This window comes from Dromaius novaehollandiae, chromosome 4, assembly GCF_036370855.1.
Source record: "Dromaius novaehollandiae isolate bDroNov1 chromosome 4, bDroNov1.hap1, whole genome shotgun sequence".
NCBI classification, from domain to species: domain Eukaryota; kingdom Metazoa; phylum Chordata; class Aves; order Casuariiformes; family Dromaiidae; genus Dromaius; species Dromaius novaehollandiae.
This window is the reverse complement of record NC_088101.1, coordinates 67,944,350-67,971,014: the sequence shown is the minus strand read 5'-3', so window position 1 is coordinate 67,971,014 and position 26,665 is coordinate 67,944,350. Positions and strand designations below refer to the sequence as shown.

Here is a 26,665-nt window from a genome sequence, read left to right as displayed (position 1 = left end):
GACAGATAAAGTGAAGGCCCTCTTTTTCATCACGGGGAGTTGGAGGAGCTTATTAAAAAAATAATTCCTGACTTCAGGCTCCAGAAGTCAATAGACATACCCCCAAAATGGGCAGCTGGAGTCATACTTTGAGAGTAAGTCTTGTATTAGAGGGGAAAAAAGAGAAGAAGGAAAGAGGGATAAATAACTGCACATATGGTCTTGGCAAGTTTCACAAGAGAAAACAACTCTGAGAACTGAAGTCATTGAATACTTGGAGACTTGCAGTTTCCAAACTTTCTATTGGTAACAGAGACTGCAAAAGCACCACAATCCCTCAAGCAGCAGAAAAGCTGTGAGAAACCTAACTAAGCCAAGCTTTCTGTAATGCTACAGACTGAAAAGTCACGGTGAAAAGCCAGTTCATAACGTGACTCTGATATATCTCCACAACTAATATAAGACAGGCTCGGGATCAACACTGGGAGCAGCAGTAAGAAAATGTAAATCCACTCTACACCAGAAAGGTATGCCAGGATGCCAACAACAGAACAAAACTTCTTAGTTCTACATACACTTAATAATAGCAAAGAACTGCTTTTGATTCCCAAAAGCAGCAAAAGCAATGATATTTATAGCAGGCTTTTTAGTTTGTACAGAAATATCTTTAAAAAAAATCAAAAATAGACAACTGATAAGCTAGTAGAAAGCTTAATGAAGACCTGCCTTAAGATACAGCATTCTCATCTAGGTGGCTCTCTGCCAGTTTTCAATTAAAATCTGTTTTTTTCTACTACAATAATCAATAATAATTCTTTCTGATAGACCTGGACTCTAGCATTGGCCTAACTTGTTAAGTATTTTTATGGATAAAATCATGTTGTCTTGTGTTCAGCAGCTAGTTCTGAAATGATCTGGCTGTTAACTTTATCTCCTTAGATAGATATAAAACAGCCAAATCTTTTATATTTGATTATAGAAAAGATATACATAGGGAAAGGACAACTCACCTTTCACTTGAACTTCACGAAGTCTGGCTATTGAAACAGCAGACCAGACAACAATCACGTCATTTAAATTAATGAATAAGAAACTGGGCAAGGAATTAGGGCCCAAGGATACGACTTAGATTTTACCGAAAGATAGGCATGTGGATAATTCTGGGGATTTAAGCCCTTCCTACAAAATGAATTAATGATACTTACACACAGTTTTGGGGATTTTCCAAGGATTAGATGAGTTAATGTTTGTAAATCATCATGAAGAAGGAAATGCTCTGTCTACATGGTAATATTAACATATGAAAAGTCATTTGCATAGAGAAATTCAGATACACTTAAAAATCTTTTACCTGTTCCCCTGTTATTGTGTGTTGATCCAAGGATGTCTTTGTTGCAATATTACTATAATAAGCATACGACAGCTCCAAGTCAAGTGGATAGTTATTAATGCCTTGGTAATGTTTATAGCCAAGATTCATCACAGAAAGTCTCTCATTCCCCTGAGCGCCAACCAAACTATACAGCAGTCCCTGGCAAAAAATCAGCAGACATAAATAAGAGCAAATCCACTGCACATCCCACAAGTTTATCATTTCGGTGCACATTTACAGGCTGTATACGAAGAAGAGAGTGCTCCTAAGAGCAGCGAATACACTAGCTATATCATGTAAACACAGAAACAGAATCCAGCATATCCCTGAAGTCTGTTATACATATAGAAAGGTTTGAAAGAAAAACTAGACTCTCCAATTACTTTTCAGGTACCGCACTTGTTCTGCCACTGAGTGTGAAGTGATTTTTTTATGCCACTATATCATAGCATTAAATATACTCTTCAATACAAGAACACGTGCTCATATGGAAGTCCTCTTCCAGAGATATATAAACACATCTCCCCTTTATTTGACCTTGCAGTGGAACACACACAAATGTTTCACCTATTCGCAATCTACCAAAAAATTCTAGAGTTCATCTGCTGTGTAGTTCCTCATCTGAACCATGGCCAGTTTTCTCCTAAAATACGTTTTCCAAAAATGCTTCCTGAGTCTGCCCAATTTTAGACAACTATAAGCAATCTAGGTGATTTCAGTAGTCACTATATTTAGTAACTTAATTAAACTTTTTAAAAGCAATGATTTAAATACTAAGATTTTGGACAGCAGTGGACTAGCAGCACTCACATGGCCAGTTATCAGCTCTCCACTTAGGAAACAGTAACTCCTTAAGCACTCTTATTTGGGCACCTCTAACTATTTGACCATATTCTCAGTGTCACATTTTGCACAATATAACATGGCACTTCTTTCCCAGCTGCATTATGCAACCTTTTCACTTCAGGAGACTCTCCTAAAGTGACACCTTCTCATACCCATGTGTGACTGACTGTGGGTGACTCAAGGGCCATTCCCTCATCCTACCTCCTCAGTGACTGGGAAAAGCCATATGTTCCATGCTGTTCACTTTACCACCTTATCTAGTTCTTACTAAACCATTTGTTTGCTTGTTCTGGATCAACAGGATAAAGACTTCTGCAGTAAAGACTTCACTGCCATTGGGCTATTTAGAAGTAGCTGTATCAGGGAATCCCTTCAGCTGCAGCCTGAAAAGGGATCTGGGGATCAGATGAGGCAAGAAAAGCCATTTCCACTTCAGTCTTTTTTCTGATAATGAACCTAAATTTATCCCATTTTATAAACTGCCACTAAAGGGTAATTGATTTCACAGACATAAGAGAGTATTAAGTATACTACCTTTGCACGATCCACAGGCACACCTAGCCCCGTCTCAAATATAACTGCAAGGAAATAGGAAGCCTTATGGTATCCACAGCAACTGGAATCCACCAAGAAAGGGATAAAGGAGCCCATATTGCTTAAGCCATCCGCACTGGATAGACCCTTTGCAACCTTCTCAAATATCCTCCAGCCAACTTCTAGAACTGTATCATTTTCATCTTCTAACACTAAAAATACAACATAGGATGCACAGTTATTGCAAGAGTTTAAATCAGGAATTTATTTCCCCTTCTTAATTCATCTTTACTGAGTTAGAGTTTGCTATTCCTTCTCAAGCCGAACAGCATTTTTAATGCAGACTGCCGAAATTCCCAGAGATGCAAGGAATTATTGAATGGGAATGGTGAATCAAAATCAAAAAGGCTATCTCAAAGTAACTAACCACTACAAACATAAGTATATCTGTATTTACGCCTTCTACTTAATAAGCCATTCTCATTTGCAATGCAACATGTAAGCTACATGACACTCCTTTGCTAAATTAAGTGATATGAAAAAAAAAATCTGTAAAACATGAACTGAAGTCAAAGCATGCCAACATATATGACATGTATTGCAGTGTTATTTCAGAACAGTAAAATAAAATATGATTACCATCTGGCGAACTGAAATCCATCTCTTGCAACAGTTTGAACAAACTGTGGTATTTTTCCCTGAGTTCTTTTCCCCACATGAAGCCATCACATTTGGACTTCTCTCCATATTTGTAAATCTGCTCTGAATAATAGTTTTTATAGTCACCTAGAAAAAATAAGGTATTTAAGACCTGAAAACTGGCTTGGCTGGTCTTTATAACAAGCTTTTAGTAGAAAAAAGATGTTTTTAGTATAAATTAAAAATTCATGGACAAAATAGGCATATCTTTAACACAAAGCAACGTTAAAAACTGATACCGCTAGCATAGGTCACTTAGAAATAAAGAAGATACACTCTATTCCATAATCTTGTCACAATGCAAGTAATGAAATTCTAATTGGAAACATAAACTCATGTTCAGCCCACATTTAAGTTGTGTTACCCTTCTTTCATTAAATAAAGCCTTGGTATAAACCTGTCAATTACTTCCCATCAGGCAACTGTGGAAGAGATACTCTAGCAAACAATGTACAGTTTTGGGAAAGGACTTAAAATACATGTGCCTTTTTGGTCATTTGGGGATTAAACAGAAGAAAGAAAATTTAACAGTTTTATATTTAAGCTTGAAAACATTTCTTTTCCCCTTTATGTGCCCGTCTTTTTAGAGGAGAAAAAACAAAAATATGATTTAAATTTGTATTCCACAGCACGAAAACTTTTGCAGGAACAAAAACACAGTTTTAGCCAACAGTAATGAGGCTAAACCCCTTCAAATTGCTTTTTTTTTTTTTTTCCTTTTTATGTGTATAGCCAAATTTAAGATTACTTTTGATAATCACTATCCAGTCTCTGGTAAAAGAAAAGAAAAGAGGTCTCCAAAAATGACAGTTTAAAATACATATCTCTTAGGTCAATACTTACAATCTTTTTGCACAGCTTGGCCTTGCCTTACAATGTGTCTGTACACAGAAACTATTTCTTGAATGTCCATGCATCTCTCATTGTAGAGCTCAATTTGTTCCATTGTTTCTTTGTCATAAAGAGGGTTAGAAATCTAGACAAAGGCAAATAATGGATAAATGACAACTACTCTGTTTTTGTTGTTCCTGACAAACTTGTTGTTTCTCAGGAAAGAGATTGTTCACAACAAAGCTGTATTATGTTCATGTGCCAGACAACCTGATGATGACCACAAGATACTATGGCCTTAAAGAGTTAGCATAATCCAAGATACAGGGGATGAATTTCCAATCCCAATCAAGCTAATGGGACTTTTACCACAGGTTTCAACAAAACCATAAATTAAACAAATATGTTCAATACTGCATCATCACTGCTGAGCACTGCTGAAATGTAAGTCCTTATTTATATGCAGATTTAGAAACATTGCTTTCACATCCACTTCTAGAAGTCTTGCCTTTTAGCATCTGAAGCAGTACCTAACTTCCCCTGATTTCAGTGGAAAATGCTCATACGTTGTTATATACTCCCAAGTTCTATTATGCTTGATAGCAAGTTTATCACTTGGTAACAGCTCCAGTAAACAAGAAGGTCCTGTGTCTGTTTGCATCGAACACTCTTACGAGCCCAGTGAAACTTCCCTAGGTAAAAGAAAACCACAGCTGGCTGCTAACGCTTAAACATTGTCTAATACTGCTTTTCTTTACCTGTTCTGTTTCCAGGACATTAAGACGATAGTATTTCACAGGTCCAAAGAATGCTTCAATACCATTTGCATATCCACTGCCTCCAAGAACAAAATATCCAGCGGTGTCATCATAATAGAAATCTTCCCTAAAACTTGAGAACATAAGAGAAATAAACTGGCTATCAGGAGGTACTATGAAAGAAAAAGAAATTTATATCTCATAACTTTGGTAACTGACAGCCTTAAGTTCATTGCCAGCATCTATTTCTTTTTACCCTCTGTTTACTCTCAGAATCCATTCGGCAATCCAATATGGTAAATTCTGGAGTAGATTTAAGAAATACCTTGATTACAAACATTAAAACATTAGGGAGTTTTCTTTTGTTGACACTGCAGGTGAAATTTTATGCATCATTAAACAACCTCAAAGATTTCAATTTCACCTCTCTCCTGCACTCCTCTGTAAAAATGGCATGAAAATTTAAAGTCCCTGTCTCTTGTAGTTACTATCTAAAGATTTACAGTTTCCAGTCTGTAAATCACAATGGGGAAGAGAAAGAACAACACTGAAATCTGCCATGCAATTTATTATTATATAGTTTCCATATGAAAAGGGTTTTTTTAATTATTTATACAAGAGAGAGTCAGTCTTAAGTTAGAGTGAAAGGCAATAATATAAGATCTGTTTTTAAAAAATGGCATATGATTCAGTTGCTTAGAATCAAAGATAGAGAAAGAACAATAAAACCAAACCTCTTGACAAGAGAGGTACAATGATCATGCCACCGAAAAAATGAAAGGAGATTTTGCTATCTACCTAAGCAAAGCAGATAATTTCAGTGGTAAAATCCTAGTTCCATCACAGCAATAGTGAAACTTCCCTTGACTTCAGTGAGGCCAGGATTTCATCCAAAGACTGATCCCAATGCTCCTGACCTCAGTTTTAGTGGGGCTTTGGGTCAGACTCCAGCACCAGACTGTGCAACATCAAATAACTCATAGTATCAACAGAAACAATCAGATCTTGTCCAACGCAAATACAGCAATGCACGCTGTTTTTGAGAGCGTAAGAGTGGAAAGAGAGCACTGATGTTTTGACAGTCATCTACAATCCCAGTTAAAAACTTAGACCCTCCTTTTCCTATTCTCCACCTCTGAACACATACATATATTACTTGGCAAAGGGAAAAGTGCTGCTTACGTAAAAGACTGATGATGATGTCTTTTCAAATTCTTCCCAACGCTGCTTACTTCTATCTAAAAGAATATAAAATATTAGTTAAAATAGACTAAATATTACAAGGTATGTTGTTTAAGCACATAACTCATAATTTTGAGAATCACAGCTGCAGCTTGTTGTATCTCCTCCGTGTTAAAGGCGATGATGTTACTCTCTGATTTATGTTAGGAGAGTTTAATGGAAAGCGTTGGTACTGGTCCGTCCTGGCCAATAGTGAGAGAAGAAAAACAACAAAAATAGCACAGATGTTGCATGCTACAGCTGTTTCATTCCTGTGTTCAGTTATGAGACATTAGTATTTTGCTGAAGGTTTCACTCTTCCAGAGTGTGAAAGACAGTTTTGCTTATGTACTGGAGAGACGCTAAATTAAGAGAACACTGATCTCCTCAAAAAGCTGTAGCTTACATGTGAAGAATGGCCTTCAGGCTAAAATAATACACCATGACTTTAAAAAGTCTGGGTTGAACTCCTACTTCTATGAGAGATGTATTAGGTAGACTTCCAACGCCAGAATGGTTAAAGGTATTTGCATACCAGAAAAGGAACCTACGATGGGATTTTCAGACGTGTTGGTGCTTTCAGAAGCTAAGAACTCACATAAGCACCCTGCAAAATTATTTCAAGGGCCTGGGTACCTTTAGGGATTCATCTGCATCTTTAAATGCTCATAAAATCTGACTGTTCATTTCTTGATGCCTCAGTTCCCCAGCCTTCCCCAATTCATGTGTTTTGCCTAAGCTCACACTGGACTAAACGTATCTAATGGACGACAGTGAAATAAGTGCCTAAATATGGAGATGTTTGTGTACCTTCTGAGGATTTAATAACTTGCTCCAGAAAGTCATGACCGTAAGATGGAACTGCACCACAGCTTCATCTGTCCCAGAGAATGGCTCTAAGTACCGGAATGCTTTTTAGTTTGGCTCTACTTCCTCTTCTTTCCACAAGAGTGCTGATTAAACTCATCGTGGCTACCTTAATTCATCCAGAAGTGTAAATTATTTTACTATAGGTTTTACCGCATGCCTGAGTAAATTCATTCTGCCCTCTGATAGAAGAATACTTTTTTTGATTTGATCTTACAAGCAATCATCAAATTCCCAACAAGAAGGCACTAATATACCTTACATCAACACTGACAGCAGCAATTACATTTGCACCTGAAGCTGAGCTTCAATCCACATGCTCTTCCCTTTCCATGAGCTTATAACTATAGTTTAAACAAGCAGAGAAAGACAGTTCTGAATGCACAAAAGAAAACACTTATTTCACTTCTCCTTTTAACAAAATCCTTAAAAATGATGTTATATTAAAAATAATTGTACATTCCTACCTGATTTTCTTGCAAGACAAGTCTGCTCTATGGAACTTTGGCTCTGTTTCACCATTTACATGTTTAAATACAGGTGGGGTACAGAAGGAATGGCAGTAGTTCAGACTACATTGCTCTGTCTATTTCAGCTTTATCAGCCTTTTACCTCATACTTCCAATTTGCTTCAGTTGTTCTGCTGATTAATTAGCAACTATTTTTACAATGCAAAATGAAATCAATTTAAGCATTTTCAAGGAAAAAGAAATTGAGAGAAAAAAGACTGGAAAAATTTTTGATGATTTTCACACTCTAATGTCTTAACAGCAGGAGACAGAAACAAGAACTCAGGCAGGGAGAGAGACTTGTTTTCAGAGTTGCTTTTGGAAGGTTCTTGTGAAAAACAACTGTGATTTTTTAAAATGTAAATTATGTATTTGATCTACCAGAGAGGGATGGTGCAATATTTTTCTGTCTTTTAATGGCAAGCAATCCTATGCTGCTTTGTTAAATATGCAAATCTTAGGAAACTGCATGTGCCTTCTACTTTTTTTCCTATGCTAAGTAAAAGCAACTGGAATACAGAAGAATGTTTATTATACAAGGGTAGACTTTAGATTACCAAAAAAATGTTAGTTTTAGTGGAAAATGTTGTTACTCTTTCTGCTGTTAGCAGCAAAACTATGCTAATAATAACATCTAGTCGAGAGGCCTGCTACTCTACACAGAAGTCCAGACACTTAAATTTTCATATCAGAATGGTAAAAACATTTGAGCCTCTAAGTCCCAATCCCTAGGGGCTATTCACACCATGTAACTTTAAGTATCTAAGTAAGGTATCTAGCTAGGAGCCCTGGTTGCCTATATAGTCTGAAGTCTCCAGACAGCAACTGTGCACCAGGATACCCACTGAATACATAGTATTTCTAGGCTCTTACCTCAAGCAACTAAGCTGATTTCCCAAAGTTGGATGTTCTGAACATATCCAGCCAATTTCTAATTTTTGGGTTTTCATTCTTTTGCTATGTGAACATGTGCAAACTACACTATTTCTCTCAGCCTTAGCTGTTAAAACAGTTGTCAGAGATATAATCGAATTTGACAAATCTCAGTCTTGTTCCTGTAGTTCAGTAGCACACATACCTGTCCACCCTTAAAGGAGAGATCCAGTCGAAACCACTGCCTCAGAGGAAGGCTGAAACTAGTTTTCACTGCAAGATCGTCTCCTCTAATGAGGTGCATCTGAATATGGACATAACCTGACAGAGGAACAACAAGGCAAAAAAAAAAAAAAAAAAAAAAAAAGGAAATAAACTTCATAAAAATACTGACATTAAGAATGGGTTTCCTATAGTATTATTCAGAGAGATTCCATCCTCTTCATTGCCAACAAAGATCTCGGGACTCACCAAACAATACATCCATTCTAACAAAATCACAGAGAAACGCTCCGTATTTCAGGTACACATATCAGATGCTAATGCATGGGCTCCCACAAGAAATCATTGAGTCAAACCAACTTATCTGAAGGATAAACCCATGCTAAACTTCAGACAAACAAGAGCAGCACTACGGTTGATCTCAACCACCAGGAAGCAGACCTGACTTGCAGCAAACCGCAGAGGGGAACAGGAGACATTAGTATCTATCCAGTGCACTACTATTAGCATGCAAGAAAGTGCGATGACCAGGCACCAGATGACTCTAGGCCCTACTACTTGGAATTGCAGAAGTCAGACTATGGTCTGAGTTCTTAAAAGCTTAATAAGCTATTTCATTAATCTAGTCTAACGCTGTGAATAGAACAAGCTCTAGAACTTCTTCAACCAAATCTCATATCAAGCCAATAATTTCTAGCTGAGCTGTCATTTCTGTTTGTTCTTTAAAGAAAAGTTTTTAACGGAAATAATATGAATAATGGAAAAGGTCCAAAGCCCTAGGTCAGCTATTCTAACAATTAATCATCTGGACTCATAACATGACAGAGAAAATAGAAACAGCAAAAATAACAGAAAAGGAAGAGATTAGTCGTGAAACTTCTGAGAGGGGAAAAAATGCAGTGTCTTATGAAAGAACCAGCTGCCTCTCAACCTGTTTTTGGATCAGGGAATTAGACTGAGCTTCTTGAACATCACAGTATAGGAGAGAACTTGAACCATTTGGACTTTCTCTGAGGCTATTCCAAATTTTCTTCAGGAAGTAAGAACTGGGCACAATATTACAATATTAATGAAGGCTGTCTATCAAGATAAGACTGTTTAATCCCAGTATATTTTTCTGACCTACAAGATTCAGTCCATCCTACTGATAGTACAGACTGCTTTTGAAGAAAAAAACAGAAGAGTGAACAGATATTTCTTGAAATTAACCAAGATTAGATGCTTATGCAACTGTTTTTCAGTTTTACTCTATTAACATAGTAGCTACTTTCCTTTTCAGACATAATGGACAAAAAGAATCACTTCACAAGCGATCAGTTTCACAAAATAGGTCTAATAATGTATTTATAAATGTTGTTCTTAGACATAGATCTATAAAGATTAAGTTAGTCCCCTTCAGAAGGCCTTTTACAATATTACTTACCTTCCTCATTTAGAAATACAGCAGGAGTACTATACATTTCTTTCGGATCAATAAAATAGAGTACGCCACACAGATCAATTTCACAGTAATGCAGCAAATACAGCCACATTGAAATGGTGAACCTGCATGAGCAAAAAGAAATGATCAGTCCACTCTTGATGAGAAATCTCTCTTTGGCTTTTAAAACCTCTGTAATTTGAAAAGCATGCATTCCACTTTAACTCAGCAAACCTGTTTTACACATGTAATCTTCGGGACTGGACACATTCTATACAGTAAAAATCTGCAGAACAAAAGTACATAAGATTTTTGGATCTGTGACCTCCTCTTACCTGTGCACCTTTATGGTACCGACATGAAAGGGGAGGAAGGGAGTGTAACCTGAATCAATTCCAGCATGGCAGATCTGAGCTCTGGCCAGATCCCACATCAACAGGGAACTGAAAAACCAACTGCAACAACTGCGAGTCAACCTCATGCAATCAGACTCCATGAAAAATGCCCAAATGGATGTTCCTGTAATCTTGATTGTGGAAATCAGTAAAAACTAAGGTATCTCTTCTATGCTAAATGCCAACTGTGGAAATGTGCTTGGGAAAGGCAGTTAAAAATGAATCCAGCCTCTGGGTAGTACAGATACGAACAGCTGTTGCAGGATAAATAAAGGTGGAGCCTGTACAAACTATGGAGTTGTGGCAAATAAAAAGCAAACCAAAGGCCCAACAACCCTATCTATTGAGCAAGTTCTGTACAAAGCTGGAGCAATTCCACTGACTTTGATGAGATTATAAAGCAGATTTGCTGACGCATTAAACGCAGAATTTATACCACAGTATTTTACTTTAAAGAGCTCCTCTGTGCCAGACTAGAACTGCTTCCAGTGCTATTAACAGGAATGGGACCACTTACTTCCATAACAGCAAAGTTAGGACAATGTTGAATGCTTTTGAAAATCCTAACTTATCATCTCCTGATAAAGAAGTTCTCTTTTCTTACTGACTTTTAGGAGATACCACTTGTATTTTGTATTTCTACAATTAAGAAAAATGTCAGTATTTGTTTATTTATAATGGCTTAGAATTGGGTCAGCTTGCCTTGTTTCCTCTGAGAAAAGTTACAAAACATACAGTACCTTGTATCTTTACCTAAACAAAACCAATGCAGACCTGAAAGCCTCACAGCTGCATTCCACTTCAAAAAAAAAAAAATGCAAATATGGTGACGTTTCCTCTAGTAAGAGTCTACACCTTCTATAGCTAATAGTGCCACATCCTCCACAGGCAGTATATGGGTGAGGTAGAAGGGTTTATAAATCATGATCGCTTGTAAATAGATCATTATAATCTACAGGCAAACACTGTGCTTCCAGAAATACTACTTATACTTGTGTATCACTCCTGCCATCTTCCATCTCTGGCATTACAGCAAGCTTAAACACTGCAGTCTCCATTTAATCCTTGACTGCCAGTCTGAGCACATGACTGTTCTGGACATATTTCTTGGGACAGAGAGTTTGGGACAATGCTGACTCTTTTTACATTTTCCATAGCTGCAGAAGGCTGTAAAGAGCACATAGTCCCTTACAGTCCTATCCTAACCTTGCTGAAGACTGTCTGCTGGCAGCTGCCTCAAATGACAGCTGTCTATCTCCAGTCCGCTTTCATTACACTTGAGCTCATCTGCCCTGTTAAATGACAGAAGAAAGTCTGTATTGGAAAGCTTAAGAGGGATCTTCTTTAATCAACTAAATCCCTGACTGAAGTCAAACAAGTAACTTTAGTTTGATCCATCTGCTTCTGTCTGCCTTCTGGTGCAATGGGCAGCCACCCTTCACTTAGAGACAGCTGAAGGAAAAAACTGTGAGGACCTCTTTCTCTCCTATTCCATAACACAGCTATCCGAGGCTGTCATGCAGCCACCACGCACAGGCAACGCTTCACGTTAAGACTGGAGAGACAACCTGAAGACAATACGGGGGGAATTGTGTGGAGCAGGAAAAAAGCAGTATAAATTCATGCTATATATTCTCATCCAAACCCTTGGCACCTCCGTGCCAAAAGCAGAACGCAACTGTACTGGTGTGCCAAGGGCAGCAGAGTGTGTGAACCCATCCTGAAGAGGCTAGGAGCTAAAAATTGCTCCGTACTTACGACTTCAGTGCATAGTTCGATGCTATTAGTTCCTACGGAACCTGTTCTAGTTGGCAAGGCTTTTTTGGCACTCTTCTTGCGATTACAGGCCAAATGCAAACCAGCAGGCAAGCACAAGTTCCTGTGATCATTCCCTGTCTCTAATAGGGGTGCTGGTGTAACAACCTCTGGTGGGAGGGAGAGCTATGTCTATTTGCTCCTCTAAAGTTGCAAAACGTGACTGAAGAGTTATGATAGTTTTGGGAAGGGGGAGATGCGTAGAGAAAGGTGATCTTCCCAGTGTGATTCCTCTGTGACTGAACAGTGTGCAGGGCCTAGGTGCTTTACTCTGTACAACTAGGACCGTTAACATGGGAATGCTGGAAGGAAACAGTATAAGCTCAAGCTAAACGACTTGTCTAGGCAGGGGACTCTACCAGTAAGGGCTTGCTGCTGCAAAATAAACTAGAGTGTGAATGTAAAGGGTAAAAGCTGTTGCACACTGGCTGCCCTTGCAGGAAACCCTGTTCCGCACTTAGTCTGCAAAGGTGTTTGAAACGCAGAGCTCTCTGCAGCACAGAAAACCTCAGGCTAGGTAGTCATGGGACAGCATGCGTACCAGCAGCAGTCTGGTCATGACAGCACATACAAACTATCCTGCTAACAGTAGCTACCCAGCTAAGTTACAGCTACCCCTGCTCTCCCTTATGCAGCACCACACTAAGATAAGTATTGTTCTGAGGTTGAGCTTAATTCCTTCCAAAACTGAAAGCAAACAGAACAAACCCCTAAAGAGTTTCCTTTTGAGTCATTTCTCATATTAGTAGGTATTAATCTTTTTATTGGTGATATGCAGCCTAAGAGTCCAAGCACAGACTACAGCCTTTAATAATTAATTGCAACCGGCTTCAGTAATTTGCGTGTACTTACATTGGATAATCAATCTGATGCTGTCTGACTGTCTCAAGTTCTCTGTTTTCAAATTGTTCAAATTTCTTCACGATTCCTGTTTTCTCCCCACTGGATGCATATATGAAGCTGAGAATCTGGACACCATCTGCAAAATACAACCTTTCTTAACATGCCTGAAAACAAGCACTGACAACTGCCCCTCCCATTAACAGCTCATACTTGTACACAGTCAAACATATGAATCATACAACAGATTAAAAATTAATGCAAACCTCAAAAAGTCCTTCAGCACAAGTTCACTTTCTGACCTACAATTTGGTAGGAATAGAAATAGACTTAGGTAGGAATAGACCCACAGAAAATAAAGTGGAGTCCATTCCCAGCTGCTGTTTAGAAACAGGGACAGAATGGACTGATTTAAATCTAAGATTTAAATCTAAGATACTTAAAGCACCAGTTATAATGTCCATTTAAATTAGTGAGGAGGAAAACTTGATTTACATTATTCACTTAAATATAATTCTACCTTTGGCTATACCTACGTGAGAATGCTCCACAGCTCTTGGGCCTGCTCTCTGTTTTCAGCTCTCCGTTTTATACCGTATGTATGGATGGATACCGACATGCATAATGCTATACTAAATCTAACCGATAATGCTGCCCCTGCTAAGAATCAGGAAAAATACCTCCAAGGCCATTACATATCATCAGCTTTCCTAAAAAAATTTAAGTAATTAGCTACGAGTTAAAAAAAAAATTCAAATAAAATGCTACTGCCTCCTATTTCTTGTTATACTAAATGTTTTTCTCTATAATGTATTTAAACAAATGTATTTAAATAATGCATATGATAATGTTTCACAGTGTTCACATGCTCTTATCATATGCCTCCAGCAGGTATTTGGGAAAGCCTCTGAAGGCAGTAACTTCTTCATTTCCTTGTTCATCCTCAGTGTATTTACATGCCAATGTAGTGAAAACAAATGACACAAATACCTTCACTGGATTTTCTAGGAGAGAAATCTTTGAAAGCAAATAACTGTTTTGCTTCTATGTTCTGCTTTGAATATATAGTGAGAAGAGAGTTATCAGCAGATGTAAAGCTAGAGAAAAAAATCAGCAGAACTCTGAGAAAACTTGTAAAGCAGAATTGTGGGTTTCAGTAATTTATAAAGTTGGACAACACAGAATATAGGCTTTATATTTAGATACACAAATACTTAAATATATAAATATGGCAGTAAATAAAGTATTTCTTTTGCTAACCAGTAAGATACACCTAAGATATAAAAACTTATTTTTCTAGGAATGCTAAAATTTTATGTTTTGTGTTAGCAAATTCTAAATGATATATTTCTTGTTTACCAGATGATGGTTATTTTTCCTTGCGATTTGTGTGAAGCTGTATTTGAACAGAACTCAGAGTTAACTAAAATGCTCAAACACAATGCATCTATTTAATTGACACTGGCCTAAATGTACTAGATTGATGAAAAAATAAATTTATTAAAAACATTTTTGTATTTAAAACCAGCTCATTTTTAAAGCAAAAATTACTTGTCCATAATAGCTTCAGACAAAAAAAACCCACTATAAAGTGGACTGCACTATAAAGACTTATAAAATCTGTTTCTGAAAGTATGTCCAAGATCTCAAGTAGAAGTCAAGTAGACTTCCTGTATGAGAAATACATCCGTAGGAATTGTAGGACTGGCCCTGAAATAAGGGACTGAACAAATCTCTCTGAAGAAAACGAAATGATGCCCACTGACCTCAGCTGGCTTTAAATGAAGTTCTGTGAGCATACATAAAAACTACAAGGCAGCGCTGCTAGAAATCTCCAAGCTGCCTGGGGCAGAGCAAGCCAGCTCTTAGCGGGTACAGGACCGCAGTCATTTGCAACTCCAGCCCTGTAAGTTATTAGGCTTACATATTCAACAACATAGGCCACAACATTTCTGCCACAGAAGTAAGTCATTCTACATAACATTTAATATTTACTACAGGTATGCACTTTTTAACAGCCTGAAGATGATGTTATTTGGATACCATCAGTTCTCTTGGAAAAAAAAAAACCAAAGTGCCATTGCACATACCACTTTCATGAGGGCACTGAGGGATCTTGTTTGCCTGGAGTGTCCACAGATAGTCAGCACCCCACTGAAGACAAACTTTGTGGTCTTTATATGGGCGTTTAAAAGGTGGAACTGCTTCTAAAAAAGTGTAATTCCTGGCAACTGCCCGCTGGTAGCTTTCGTTCTGCTTAACATCATAGCTGCTAACCGATGCATGACTAATCCACGCGTACAGGATCACGCTGTGCACTATTATTGAGTTTCTGATGATATAATCATCTCTGTAAACCATGATGCTTGGAAATTTCAAATGCACTTGCCGCGTTCTACTAACATAAAGGTTCTTCTCGTCCTTCCATCTCCTTCTATATACGGACACACCAGTCCTGAACTCTGAGGAAGCTATTGCTTCCAGGTTGACAATACAAGGCTTAGAACATAAATACTGAACTGAAACCTCAGAGTTGTTAAGAACTTTCTTTTCTAAAATGTTTAAATGAATAAAGTCCATATGATCCATGTTTCGTTCAAACTGTGGAGTGACTGCTGTTGTCCGTAATGTCTCCTTTCCAAAGGCTGGCACAAAATTCTGAGAAAAAAAAAAAAAGTTAATCATAGAACTAAGTTTATGCGATTACCAACATATTCACAACAATAACAGAAAACAGCATAAGCAAAAAGTTTATATACAGTGCTCAGACTCCAAAATACAAAGATTCTTTCACACAGCAAGTAGCTATGGATTACTGAAGAGATGCTGTCGAAGTTTTAATGGTAATAAGTAACCCACATCAGGTTAAAAGTTATATGTGCTTCTACACACAAACTGTACTTACAGGGTGTATCCTTCTGCCCTTCCGCAAGCAGAATCCGGTTTACTGAGATACTGAGTTACACGTCATGCTATTTACACATGTTCTCACAACCAGGCCTAAAGAACAACTACTAAAATTTATTAGCATTTATTCTTCATATTGTTGTTCAGTTGTACTGCTGCATCCTCATGTATCTACATATTTTGAAAAAAATTACCTAATTTTGCTACCTTTCATGCAGTTGTCCGAAGAGCAGGAATAATAACTAAGGCAGTCAGCACTGGTTTCCTGAGAACAAATTCACGTTTATAAAGCGCTAGGAGCTTATTACAGAAACGCTCTTATGCTGAAGGTGCACTTACAAAACCGAGCAGCAAGGCCAGCAGGCAGCATTTGCTCAGCTTTTGCTCTCTATAGCCACGTATCTTAGAAAGTACTTTGAGAGTGAGTGCCTTGGCCAGGCCATACACTGGGATTATCCTCCGTCATGAAGTTCTTGTCTCTAAAGCTTCAAACCACCTCTTTTGTTCCTGCTGTGCAGTCAGCAGCTGCCTTGAGGCACTGCCAAGGTTGCTGGGGATTACGCAGCCTGGAAGGCCAGCCACCGACCCTGTGCTTCTGTCTAAAATACCCAGAACCGTCACTTGATATTACCAGGGAAGTTGGTTATTTAAAATGAGAAGATCTGTCTTCAGTGACTTTTAACTTGGCCAGACTTCAACAAATTGGACTAAAATTTATCTTGGATATCTAGCTTGGATTTCACTGCAATTCTTGAAACACTTAAAAGTTTCAGCCAAATAGTCTGTAGAACTATCAGAAGTATGATATTGTCTGAAGGACATGACCTTGCTAATGATCCAAGATGGGGCTCAGTAAAGTCCCTTATGATGACCTCTTCTGCTTTTTTCTTCTTAAAAATATGACACTGCTTGAGGGCTACACTGAAAAAAATGTTAAGGTGGCAAAAGTTTCAAAGCTGTAAATATTGGGAAAAGCCAGAAATAAGTCTGACTGTACAACCCCCTTGCTCCTACAGATGATGATTTTGCATTTAATGATATGATCAAGCGCTGTTTTTTCCCCTGGAATCCGTACATCCTCAAACATACAGCAGACCTCTACGTTGCAAGCAGAACATAGCAGTATATAGAGGAGACTATTTTTCCTAAGACTTTGGCTTTATTTAAGGTAGAAGCTGGAAGATGTAACTGAGTGAAGGAACTTTCGGAAGAAAAAGCAGGATATCATTGCAGGCAGCTGGACAAATTTAGGTAATGTCCCTAGTTCGTATCCCTACGTCTTTCTGAACTTGTCACTTAAACCAGTTTCCACAAGAACAACCAACTAAGTGTTTTTATTTTCTTGGTGTCCAAAAAGAGGCAGAGGAGACCAGATGTGCAGGGATGCTGCAAGTTGATAAATGCATGTGTAATCACTAAGACACACACTTTAAACAAATGAAATGCAAAACACTGCAATGTCAGGATCTAGGCTGAGTACCTGCAAAAAGTAGACTCTTCACAGTAACAGCCTTCCTCAGTCTCTGCCTCATTTCTCATTCTGTAACGGGGATACTGTAAAAACTAAATTAACTTTTCTGTCACTAATGGGAAAGCACAGTAGAAACACCCATTCAAATCTGACAAATTTACCTGAGGGCAAGAGTTTAAATGGTATCTATTTAGCAGTGCCTAATGAGGGCGATAAAAAGGAATAGTTAGTAATAGGAGTCTGCTGCTCATTGGAAAAGTTACATCGCGCAGTAACACACGTGCAAAAACCAGCATAAAAGTCATCAGACAACTTTAATTTTAATACTAATTCTAACACTTTTCAGGGCTTGACTTGACAAAGATACTATTATTTTAAGATTCCTACATAGTTCTTCTATGGTTATAGATATTTCTAAAACCATTAAAGGTACATCACAGCAACCACAGATTGTTTCAAACCTTTTTTACTTGGTGGAAATTGCCTGTGTTTATTAAACAGCTTCTGACCTTACAATAAGAAACACTTCTAAACAATCTGATCTGTGTGATGTATTATTACCTTTCTCGTGACACAGCTCCCAGATTATGGAAGTCCTTCCAAGTGGTTATCCAAAAATGAAGACTACCAGGTAGACACTATAACATATTCTGTTACCAGTACGTCCTTACCACATGCACATGTTTACAGCCAAAATACATACAGCAAGCTCTCAGTTACCTGAGTGCTTTATCCAATGCAGAAATATAGGAGCTGGCTCCCAGCAAAGACAACCTTGGTCTGGTAGGGTTTATTAACTTAGACGCAGCAGTGTGTGCATATGGCTTGTCTGCTTCCAGGCTGGGTCTGGCAGGAATTTAGCTGCTTTCTGGGCTGGGGATCTTGAAGTAGTAAGCTCTGCAACCCAAAGCCAGTCCCAGGCAGAACAAGCTGCATGTTCCTAGAGCACTGAAGCGTGATGCACAGTGACTGCTGACTGCATGAAGTCAGCTTCAGTTGTGTCAGCTGTACTGCTCTGGACTTAGTGCCAGGCCTGCCAAGCAGCTCCGGTGGACCTACACAAAAATTGCTTCTTTGTACTCGTTGGTGCTGGATGTATTAATTGAGACACATGCTGCAAAAATGCATGAAAAACCTTTGGGTCTGGTGTTACACCACATCTAATAAATCCTTCTGGAGGTTCATCTAGGAAGGAGCACAGGGCATAGACCCCTGAGCAGCTCCACACAGATCCAGCAGCAGCAGAGACTGGAGACAGTAAATTCTTCTAGACTGTGGTTGAGTCCGTTAACCACTTGCTTGCCCCTACACAGTGCTCCTCAGCGTACTATATAACATGCATATTATCTAAATGTTTCTACTCTCAGGAATCCTAGCTTTTCCCTCCCCATTACCTCAGATAATGTTTATACATAATCTCTGATTATAGAAAGCCAGGATGAAAGGATTACACAATGAGTGTCATTATGAGATTGAAATAAAAAAGGTTCCCCAATGTAGTAAATGGAGCCCTTAACTCAGGCCAGCTATGCTGGATTAAAAATGTTACTATAAAACTAACAGCCAGAGTTCAACAAGGAAGCTGTGGAGGCCTCACTGTGTGGGGCAACCTTGCGATGGACAACCTGACGGATGGAGAAATCCATCAGCAGACAGACCATCCCTGAACGTAACTGCCCAAACATGTACATGTCCTGCTTCAGGAGGAATTTGTCACTTTTGTAACTGTTCTCAGTAACTTCTAGGCCCATGCAGTAAGTGAGAGAGACTGCATCTTCTCTGTTCCCCTCTTTCAGCATGGATCATCTCAGATAGCGTGAAGAAATTGTCTTAACGAGTTTGACTCCTTCATTTCCATTCCATGTTGTCCTCGAGGCAGGGAGTCTGCTCTACGTCTCTCTCAGCCTCTATTTCAAAATCACCCTCAGTGATGGATGGCTGTACTACCTGCATCTGCTAAGGGCTTTACTGAGCACCATCAGGAAGAGGTAACACCAAGCCTGCCAGCTCTGCGGATGCTCACGCTGTTGAGCAATCACATCCATCTAATTTCACAGAGCCGCTCCACAGTCCTTCTGAAGCTATATGAGTTTTTATTAGACTTACAAGGTTATATTTATAATCATATAAACCACATGGCTTTTTTTCCTGAAATCTGAATCTGAAGAAGTTTGCTCAAGTGTGCTCAAGAGTGTTAGGAGAAGAATCACTTTTCACAAAGATTGGTAGGAAAGGGGAAATTTTAAACTGTGAAGTATTACAGAAATTATCAAAAGATATTGCTTCACTAGCTGGAATAAGATCTCAGTGGGATCCTCAGCGAGTTCGCCCCAGCAGAAACTCTGCAAAACGTGATGAAACGGCACCTGTTTGCACGAAGCCAGCAGATAACCACAGCCCTTCACCTGTGGCAACTGCCACGTCACGCTGCATTTTAAGAATTGTTAAATTAGGAGGAGGCACGCACCAAAAGAAAGGTGCCGACCCGCTCCTGGTCAGCATCAGTAACACACACGCACACAAAAACTTTAGCTGGAGCTTGCGTTTAGCGCCATGAAGAGAGGGAGACAAGCGCAGCTGTGTTCAGCAGGTGCTTTCAAACCGCACTGCGCTCACACGCGCAGCTACACGCGAAGCAGGAGGCGGCGAGGCGCCGCCGCTCCCTCGGGATGGGGAGGCCGGAATTCCTGTCACGCTCCGCACCGACCCCTCACGACGCGACACGGCCTCACCGCGGGACGCGCAGCAGGGCAGGGCAGGGCGCAGCGGGCCGCCGGGGCCCGGCGCGGGCAGGGGCAGGGGCAGCCGCACGGCCCCGCGCCTCCCTCACCGGCGCGGCGCAGCCCGGGGTGGCGGGCGGAGGCCCCGCGTGGGCCCCGCTGCCTTGAGGCCCCCCCGCCCCGCCCAGGGCGCGGGAGGCAGCGCCGCGCTCCCGCCGCCCCCGCGGAGGGCCCGGCACGGCGCGGCCGCCACTCACCGTGAGCAGGAGCGGCAGGAGCAGGAGGCGGCGGGCGGCGCGGCGCGGCCCGCACGGCGGCTCCGCCGGGCGCCGCATGCTGCCGCGGCGGCTGCGCCCAGCGGCGTGGTGGCGACGGCGGCGCTGCAGGCTGCCCAGCGCGGCCGGCCCCGCCGACGGGACGGGGCGAGGCGGATCCGGCTTCCTGGAGGAGGGGCCGGTGGCGCGGGCAGGGCCGGGCCGCGCCCCGCCGGGCGGGGCCGGGCGCGGCCGGCGGCGCCTCGCCCGGGGCTGCGGCGGCAGCGCGGGGCCCGCGGAGCCGCTGCCGCGCTGCGCCGCCTCCCGGCGGGGGCTGAGCCCGCCGCGCTGCCCGGTTACGGGCCGAGCTCGCAGCCCGCGGAGGCCCCGCAAGCACCTGCCCGCGGCCGGGGGCGCGGGGTTAGTTCCAGGCGCTGCGGCGGCACTGAGGCTCCCCCCGCGGCTCCCGCCCCAGCCACGCAGCGGCGGTCGCCGCCTGGACGTCCGCGTTTGAGGGTCGCCCGCCTGCTCCCCGCTTCGTGCTCTTCCGCCCTGCCCCGCCTCGCACCTCTGGCCGCCTCCTTCCAGCTCAGCCCTGAAGGGCTGCTCCCACCCTGTAATTCACCGTGATGAACCCACTGGGAGTTTCTCCATCCTGCGCGCAGATGACTAATGACCGTGCAGGCACGAAACTCGGCGCCATTTACCCAGGGGCAGAGGCCATACGCGCAGAAACGCAGGCGGCACGGAGCGCTCGCAGGCGTACGAGGCCGCTTTTCCTGCTCCCTCGGCAGCTGGCGCTCGCCCCGGGCCCGAGCGGCCCCTCTGCTCCGCTGTAGCGGTGGGAGGCGCGAGCCAGCCGACGGCGGGGTGCCCTGCGTCCCACAGACCGTCAGCGGAGCCCGTGCGGGAAGGGGGCACCAGTCACCCCTCTTTCTTCTCCACAGCAAACTCAGCTGTTGTGTCAGGAAGGCGAAGATAACTTCCGCTATTAAGCTGTCTTCGTGTGTGAGAGGGACTATCAGGTATCAGTAAAATAGTATTTGAAATTTCCGTGCTTCTAAAACATCCCCTTTGTTGCACATCTACGATCTGGAGACTCCTGGCAGACACAGCTTACACGTGAACGGTGACTGAGAGGAACGGCCTAAAAGGGTCGTGTTGTTGAAAACTCTGTTTTTTCATAGGACACCTACACACCCAATTTGGTGCTAAAGCACTTTTCATTCTCTCCTCCTTCCGCTCAAAACTAAGAATGTTTCTGATACACGTGAGCATGCAAAGACACTTCCACCAAAACCCAGCACGTTTCTGTATTTGAGGCCTGGCCAAGCAGCCGCACGCGGCTCCCCTTGCCGCCTGCGCTCCGGCACGGAGGCAGCGGGGCCCCGCGGCGGCCTGCTCCGCCGCCTGGAGCCGCGGGGAAGGCGATGCGAGCGGCGGCACCTGTCCGCTCAGAGACCCCGGGCTTTGGGGAGCTTGCTTGGCTTTCCGCACAGCGGTACCCGCAGGGACACACAGCCGCAGCCGGGCTCGGTACACGCGGCTACCGCCCGCGCAGAGCCCCGCCGTTAACGGCCGCCCTGCCCCCGCCGGCGGCGCGGAGTCCCACGTGACAAGCCCCACTTCCTGTTTACGCCGGAAGCGGGGGGCGCGCAGCTTCCGGGCGGTGGCCGGCCATGGCGGGTCTGTTGCGCACCGTGTTCATCTTCGGCGGCTTCGCGGCTGTGGTGGGCGCCGCCTTTTACCCCATCTACTTCCGGCCGCTGCTGCAGCTGGAGGAGTACAGTGAGCCGGGGCCGGCCGCGGCGGGGGCGCGGGGAGGCCAGGGCGCCCGGAGGGGCGGGGAGGGGAGGTGCCGTGCCGTGCCGTGCCGTGCCGTGCCGTGCCGTGCCGTGCCGTGCCGGCGGCGGCAGCAGCACCCGCGTGTCCCGGCTCGCTGGGTGAGCGGCTGGCTGGCTGTTCGCCTGAGTAGCAGCGAAAAGCCTCGGGGTGCTTCTGCTTCAGGCTGGGTTAAATCGTTGGCCGGAGGGTGATTAAAAATACGCCTGGCTGTTCTCTGAAATAATTACTTTAAGAAAAGCCATAGGTACCATAAAGAAGTTATCCGAGTTATGTTTTTCAGCCCCAATTGAAATGTTCGGTTCGAGGCGTGGTAATGCATCCTTTAGCAATGGCAGTGATGTGCTAGAGCTGTGATCAGTCTGCAGAGTTTTCTTTGAATCTGACTGGTGAAGAAACACACGCTCTCTTGTTAGTAACCCGGCAAAGGGGACCTGCTCGAGCCCTTGCAGGGCACAGCTGGCCCCCTTTTTCCCAGCTGTGAGTTACTCTGTAATCAGGGAGCTTTTGAGGACTTGACAGCTTGGGATGCTGCGTGTGAAACCTCAGCCGTCCAGTCGGGTGCTCTGCGCCGCAGAAGCAGTAGGGGGAGCATGTGTTATTCCCAAACCTCTATTAACTGCTGTAAAAGGAAGAGGGGGAAAGTTTTGGTGTAACAAATCTCATCCCCTCACTTGACCTTTTACAAACTGTAGAAGCTAATGACAATAAAATGAAGATTCATATGGTTAACTTCTTCAGGCGGCTGAAAGGATTTTTAGGAAGAAAAAAAAAGGAAAAGAGTTAACCAACTTATTGATCTTCTCAGAGGGACTTTAGCCTCACATCCATGCTGAAGTAAAATTTAACTTGCAAGCAACCAAAATTGTTTAAGGAAAGTATGTTTATGAACTTGGAAACTGCACACAAAGATACGGTTTTTTGCTCTGTTCCCTTTTAAAAAACCTTATGCTTATTTTTGCATGTGGCATGCTTTCTGAAAATGGTAAGTGTGACTCAGTATTAAGGAAATAACAGAACTAATGGATAAGCTTCCTTTTTTGTAGTTGTGAATTATATGATCAACCCTAGCAGGTTAGGTTTGTTTTAATCTCCATTTAGCACACAGGATAGGCAGTATGCAGTTAGCAAGTACTTAAACTTGCTATTTAATATGTGATTCTAGGCTTTATTTATTACATGTTGGTCAAAGTCTGCTTTGATGACACCTTTATTAATTTCCTGTGAGTTTTTCTTGACATCACTGTAGTATGAGTGCTGCGTAAGCATTAATTTTCATAACAGTCTGATGAAAACATGGAGTTTTTGGTTTTTAAGGTGAACTTAGTTCCGGGTTTCCCCTAAGGATGTACAAACTGCGGTTTTTCAAAGGCTTGAAAGTGCAATGGGATGGGAAAAAGGCTAATCCGGCCAAGCTTTGATTTTGTGCTCCAAAGCACTACAATAGTAAAGCACTTAACAGGATGTAGATTTGCCTACTTCTGTTCTTGAAGTGGTTGAAACTTAAAAATCTGAGACAGGTCAATTGCATGGAAAAATACCACCCCTGGTATTTAATTTTGCAACATTTACAAGTGATGACTTTATAGATGCTGCCATGAAATCTGTTTTAGATAGAATGTAACATCTTTCAGGGCCTGAAATTGGAGAATCGCTACTTCTGGAAAGAATAAAACTCTTAAAGTTTTATGTTGAGCATATGAGTGATAGCTCCTAAAAGTACTAGTCATTCCTTAAATTGTGGTGTCGTGACAGGTATTTTTCCATCTTTTTGAAGAAATAGTCATTACTTTAAGATGGTTGTCTTATAGTTTGGCTATAATCTCCCAAAATAGACCTGCTGTTCATTGTGTAGACCAGAATTTACAGGATAGCATCCAGAATGAATATAATTTTCAATATTATTTTATTAGGTGCTATCAGGACGTCTGGTATTTTCTTTTTATTAGTATTATTCTTTCTGTTCTGTTTTCCAGAGAAAGAGCAGTCAATAAACCGAGCTGGTATTGTTCAAGAGAATATTCAGCCTCCAGGTATACTTGATTCATGCGTTTATATTCATTGTTTCACAGGTCTTTGCGAAGTAAGACCTGAATACTTCTGTGGACTTAAAGAATAGATTCAAGTAATATGTTAATTTATTTTAATTTTATAATAAACTTATCAAGAAAATGTTTCCTAGGCCGGTTCTTCATTTAAAAATTCTGCATTTAACAAAGCTTGTTTTTAAATTGACTTAATTGACCAAATAAGTTTTACTAATTCTGATATCTCCACGCTGTAATAAACAAATGTCAAATTCTACATCAGAAATTGACTTTGAGCTGGTTTAGAAATTAACAGCAGCCATAAGTGGTCTGAGGCCTAGTTGTAACAAATATACTCTCTGTGCTCTTGCTTTGTGAAATACTGCTTTTCAGCTCAGCTTAGGCACATTTTATGAGCTGTAGCTTATAAAGTGGTACCTTCCAGCCTCACAGGAAGAGGAGTAAGTCAGAAATTCAGTATATTCAGGAAAATTTTGAATGCAATGCTAAGAGCTTGATAGCTGCTGCTACTAGTTGAAGGGATAGAAAAGCATATGAGGAGAATAAAAAAAAATATAGTAGTGTGACAGACCATCCTTGATAGTTTGCTGTTTCATAGGTTATGGAACTGGTATTAAGTATTCAAGGTTGGAACTTCTCATTTATGTGCATGAGAATGCTTGTCTTGATGAAGTAGGTCATATCCAAGTATGTTAAAGGGTAATTTTTTCCTATTTTTAAAAAAACCTAACATCAACAGCAGGGGAGAATCAAATAGGATTAATATCATGTCCTTACTACATTTATCAGTTAAGTCATCAGTGCAGGACTCGCTGTCCAAGCAAATACTGAAACACTGATGAGAAATAGGAAAAGGGTTATAAAAATCAAAGTCTGGTAAACCTGCCTTTTTTTAATGAAACATTAAAGAGGATCGGCCTGTCCCATTTATCTGAGATGTATGTACTTGATGACCAAGGCTCCTCAGTATAAATTTTCATCACCGGCTAAATTTAGATGAAAAAGTTGAGATCCACTAGTTGAAAGCAAAACCTGGACAAATTCAAATGTAAATAAAGTGTTATTCTAGGTGATAGTAATAATATTGGAACACCTTACCTATGGATGTGATGGATTTTCCATTATTTGAAGCTTAAGATCAATATGAGGTTGTCTTTCTAAAATATTTGTGTAAGCTTAAGCAGAGTTCTGAGCTGAGTACAGAAGCCGTTAGAGAGGTTCATTCTTTGTTTTGTACACAAGGCTGGAGTAGCAGACCAAACTTGTTTCAGCAGTCTAGCTTTGAACTTCTGGAATTTCCTATTTGATTTGTAGGATTAAAAGTGTGGTCTGATCCATTTGGAAGGAAGTAATGTTGCTGGCTGAGTGCATCGCATGGCAGGACTGAAGATGGACATCTTCAGTTGCCTCGTCTTATGTTGACGTGTGTCTTCAAGTGTTGGTGGAAAGAATGCTGAATATGCTGTGTGGGCACATGAGGAACAACAAACACTACTGGTTGGGATGCCAAGAGGAAAAAACATACTATTTTGACAGTGGATCCTGGGGCATAATGCACAGACTGTAAGCAAGCTGAATGATTCTTGAGTTTAGAACTGAAATATTTATTTCCTTGGCAAGAGGGAAGTGGAATTGTTTTTGTGGTTAATCTGTAAACATTTCTATAATAAATTATGAATAGAATAAATGATGCAGACTGCTACAGCTTCCTCCATGGTATGAGAATTACTTTTTGTGGTTTTATTATGAAAACATAATAGAATGATAGAAGTATATTCTGAGAGAGATCAGTGCAGAAAATATAACATGACGAGTATAAACTTGTATATTAAAATGTCTTCCTTTTAAACCAATGTGTGTTTGTTTTTCATTTTGTTATTTGTTTTGCAAATAGGTTAACACCAAATGTTGGGGTGGAAAAATAGACCCTTTAAAGGTTCTGTTTTAAAAATCACTTTTTTATTCTGACAATAATGATCATTAGAACAACTTAAAGGATTGCCTCTACTAAAAAGCTTTACCCTAATTGGATGCCTTTCTGAACAAGAGGCTGTGAATAAACTAAGTGTTTTTGGATTTTAGAAGAAAGAAACTGTCTATAAACTATAGCTGTGATCTACAACTTATCTGATATTGCCAGAGCGCTAATATAGCATGTTCATTTAACTGGAATTTACTACCTTTCTTTCCTCACTTCTCACTTTATTCTCAGCACTTCATTATTGACAGCAACATGTTAAAG

General features: G+C 41.3%; 1 protein-coding gene and 1 non-coding gene across 4 annotated transcripts in view; one reads left to right on the top strand and one right to left on the bottom strand.

The window, feature by feature from the left end:
• Nucleotides 1-20,749, bottom strand: part of SEL1L3 (SEL1L family member 3) — a 37,794-nt gene extending 17,045 nt beyond the window's left edge. For all 3 annotated transcript variants that reach the window (XM_064511339.1, XM_064511340.1, XM_064511341.1), the window contains exons 1-11: nt 20,537-20,749; nt 15,272-15,839; nt 13,194-13,320; nt 10,135-10,256; nt 8,695-8,810; nt 6,202-6,257; nt 5,020-5,152; nt 4,274-4,406; nt 3,371-3,517; nt 2,732-2,943; nt 1,331-1,510 (exon numbers count right to left, since the gene is read on the bottom strand). In XM_064511339.1, coding sequence (XP_064367409.1) covers nt 1,331-1,510; nt 2,732-2,943; nt 3,371-3,517; nt 4,274-4,406; nt 5,020-5,152; nt 6,202-6,257; nt 8,695-8,810; nt 10,135-10,256; nt 13,194-13,320; nt 15,272-15,839; nt 20,537-20,614 — 1,872 coding nt within the window. In that variant the 5' untranslated portion in view covers nt 20,615-20,749. The remainder of the gene's footprint in view (nt 1-1,330; nt 1,511-2,731; nt 2,944-3,370; nt 3,518-4,273; nt 4,407-5,019; nt 5,153-6,201; nt 6,258-8,694; nt 8,811-10,134; nt 10,257-13,193; nt 13,321-15,271; nt 15,840-20,536) is intronic.
• Nucleotides 20,750-22,365: 1,616 nt separating this feature from the next.
• LOC112995484 (uncharacterized) lies at nt 22,366-26,272 on the top strand. Its single transcript, XR_010389109.1, has 3 exons — nt 22,366-23,360; nt 24,352-24,408; nt 25,738-26,272. It is a non-coding gene; the product is annotated as an uncharacterized LOC112995484 (transcript).
• Nucleotides 26,273-26,665: the final 393 nt, after the last annotated feature.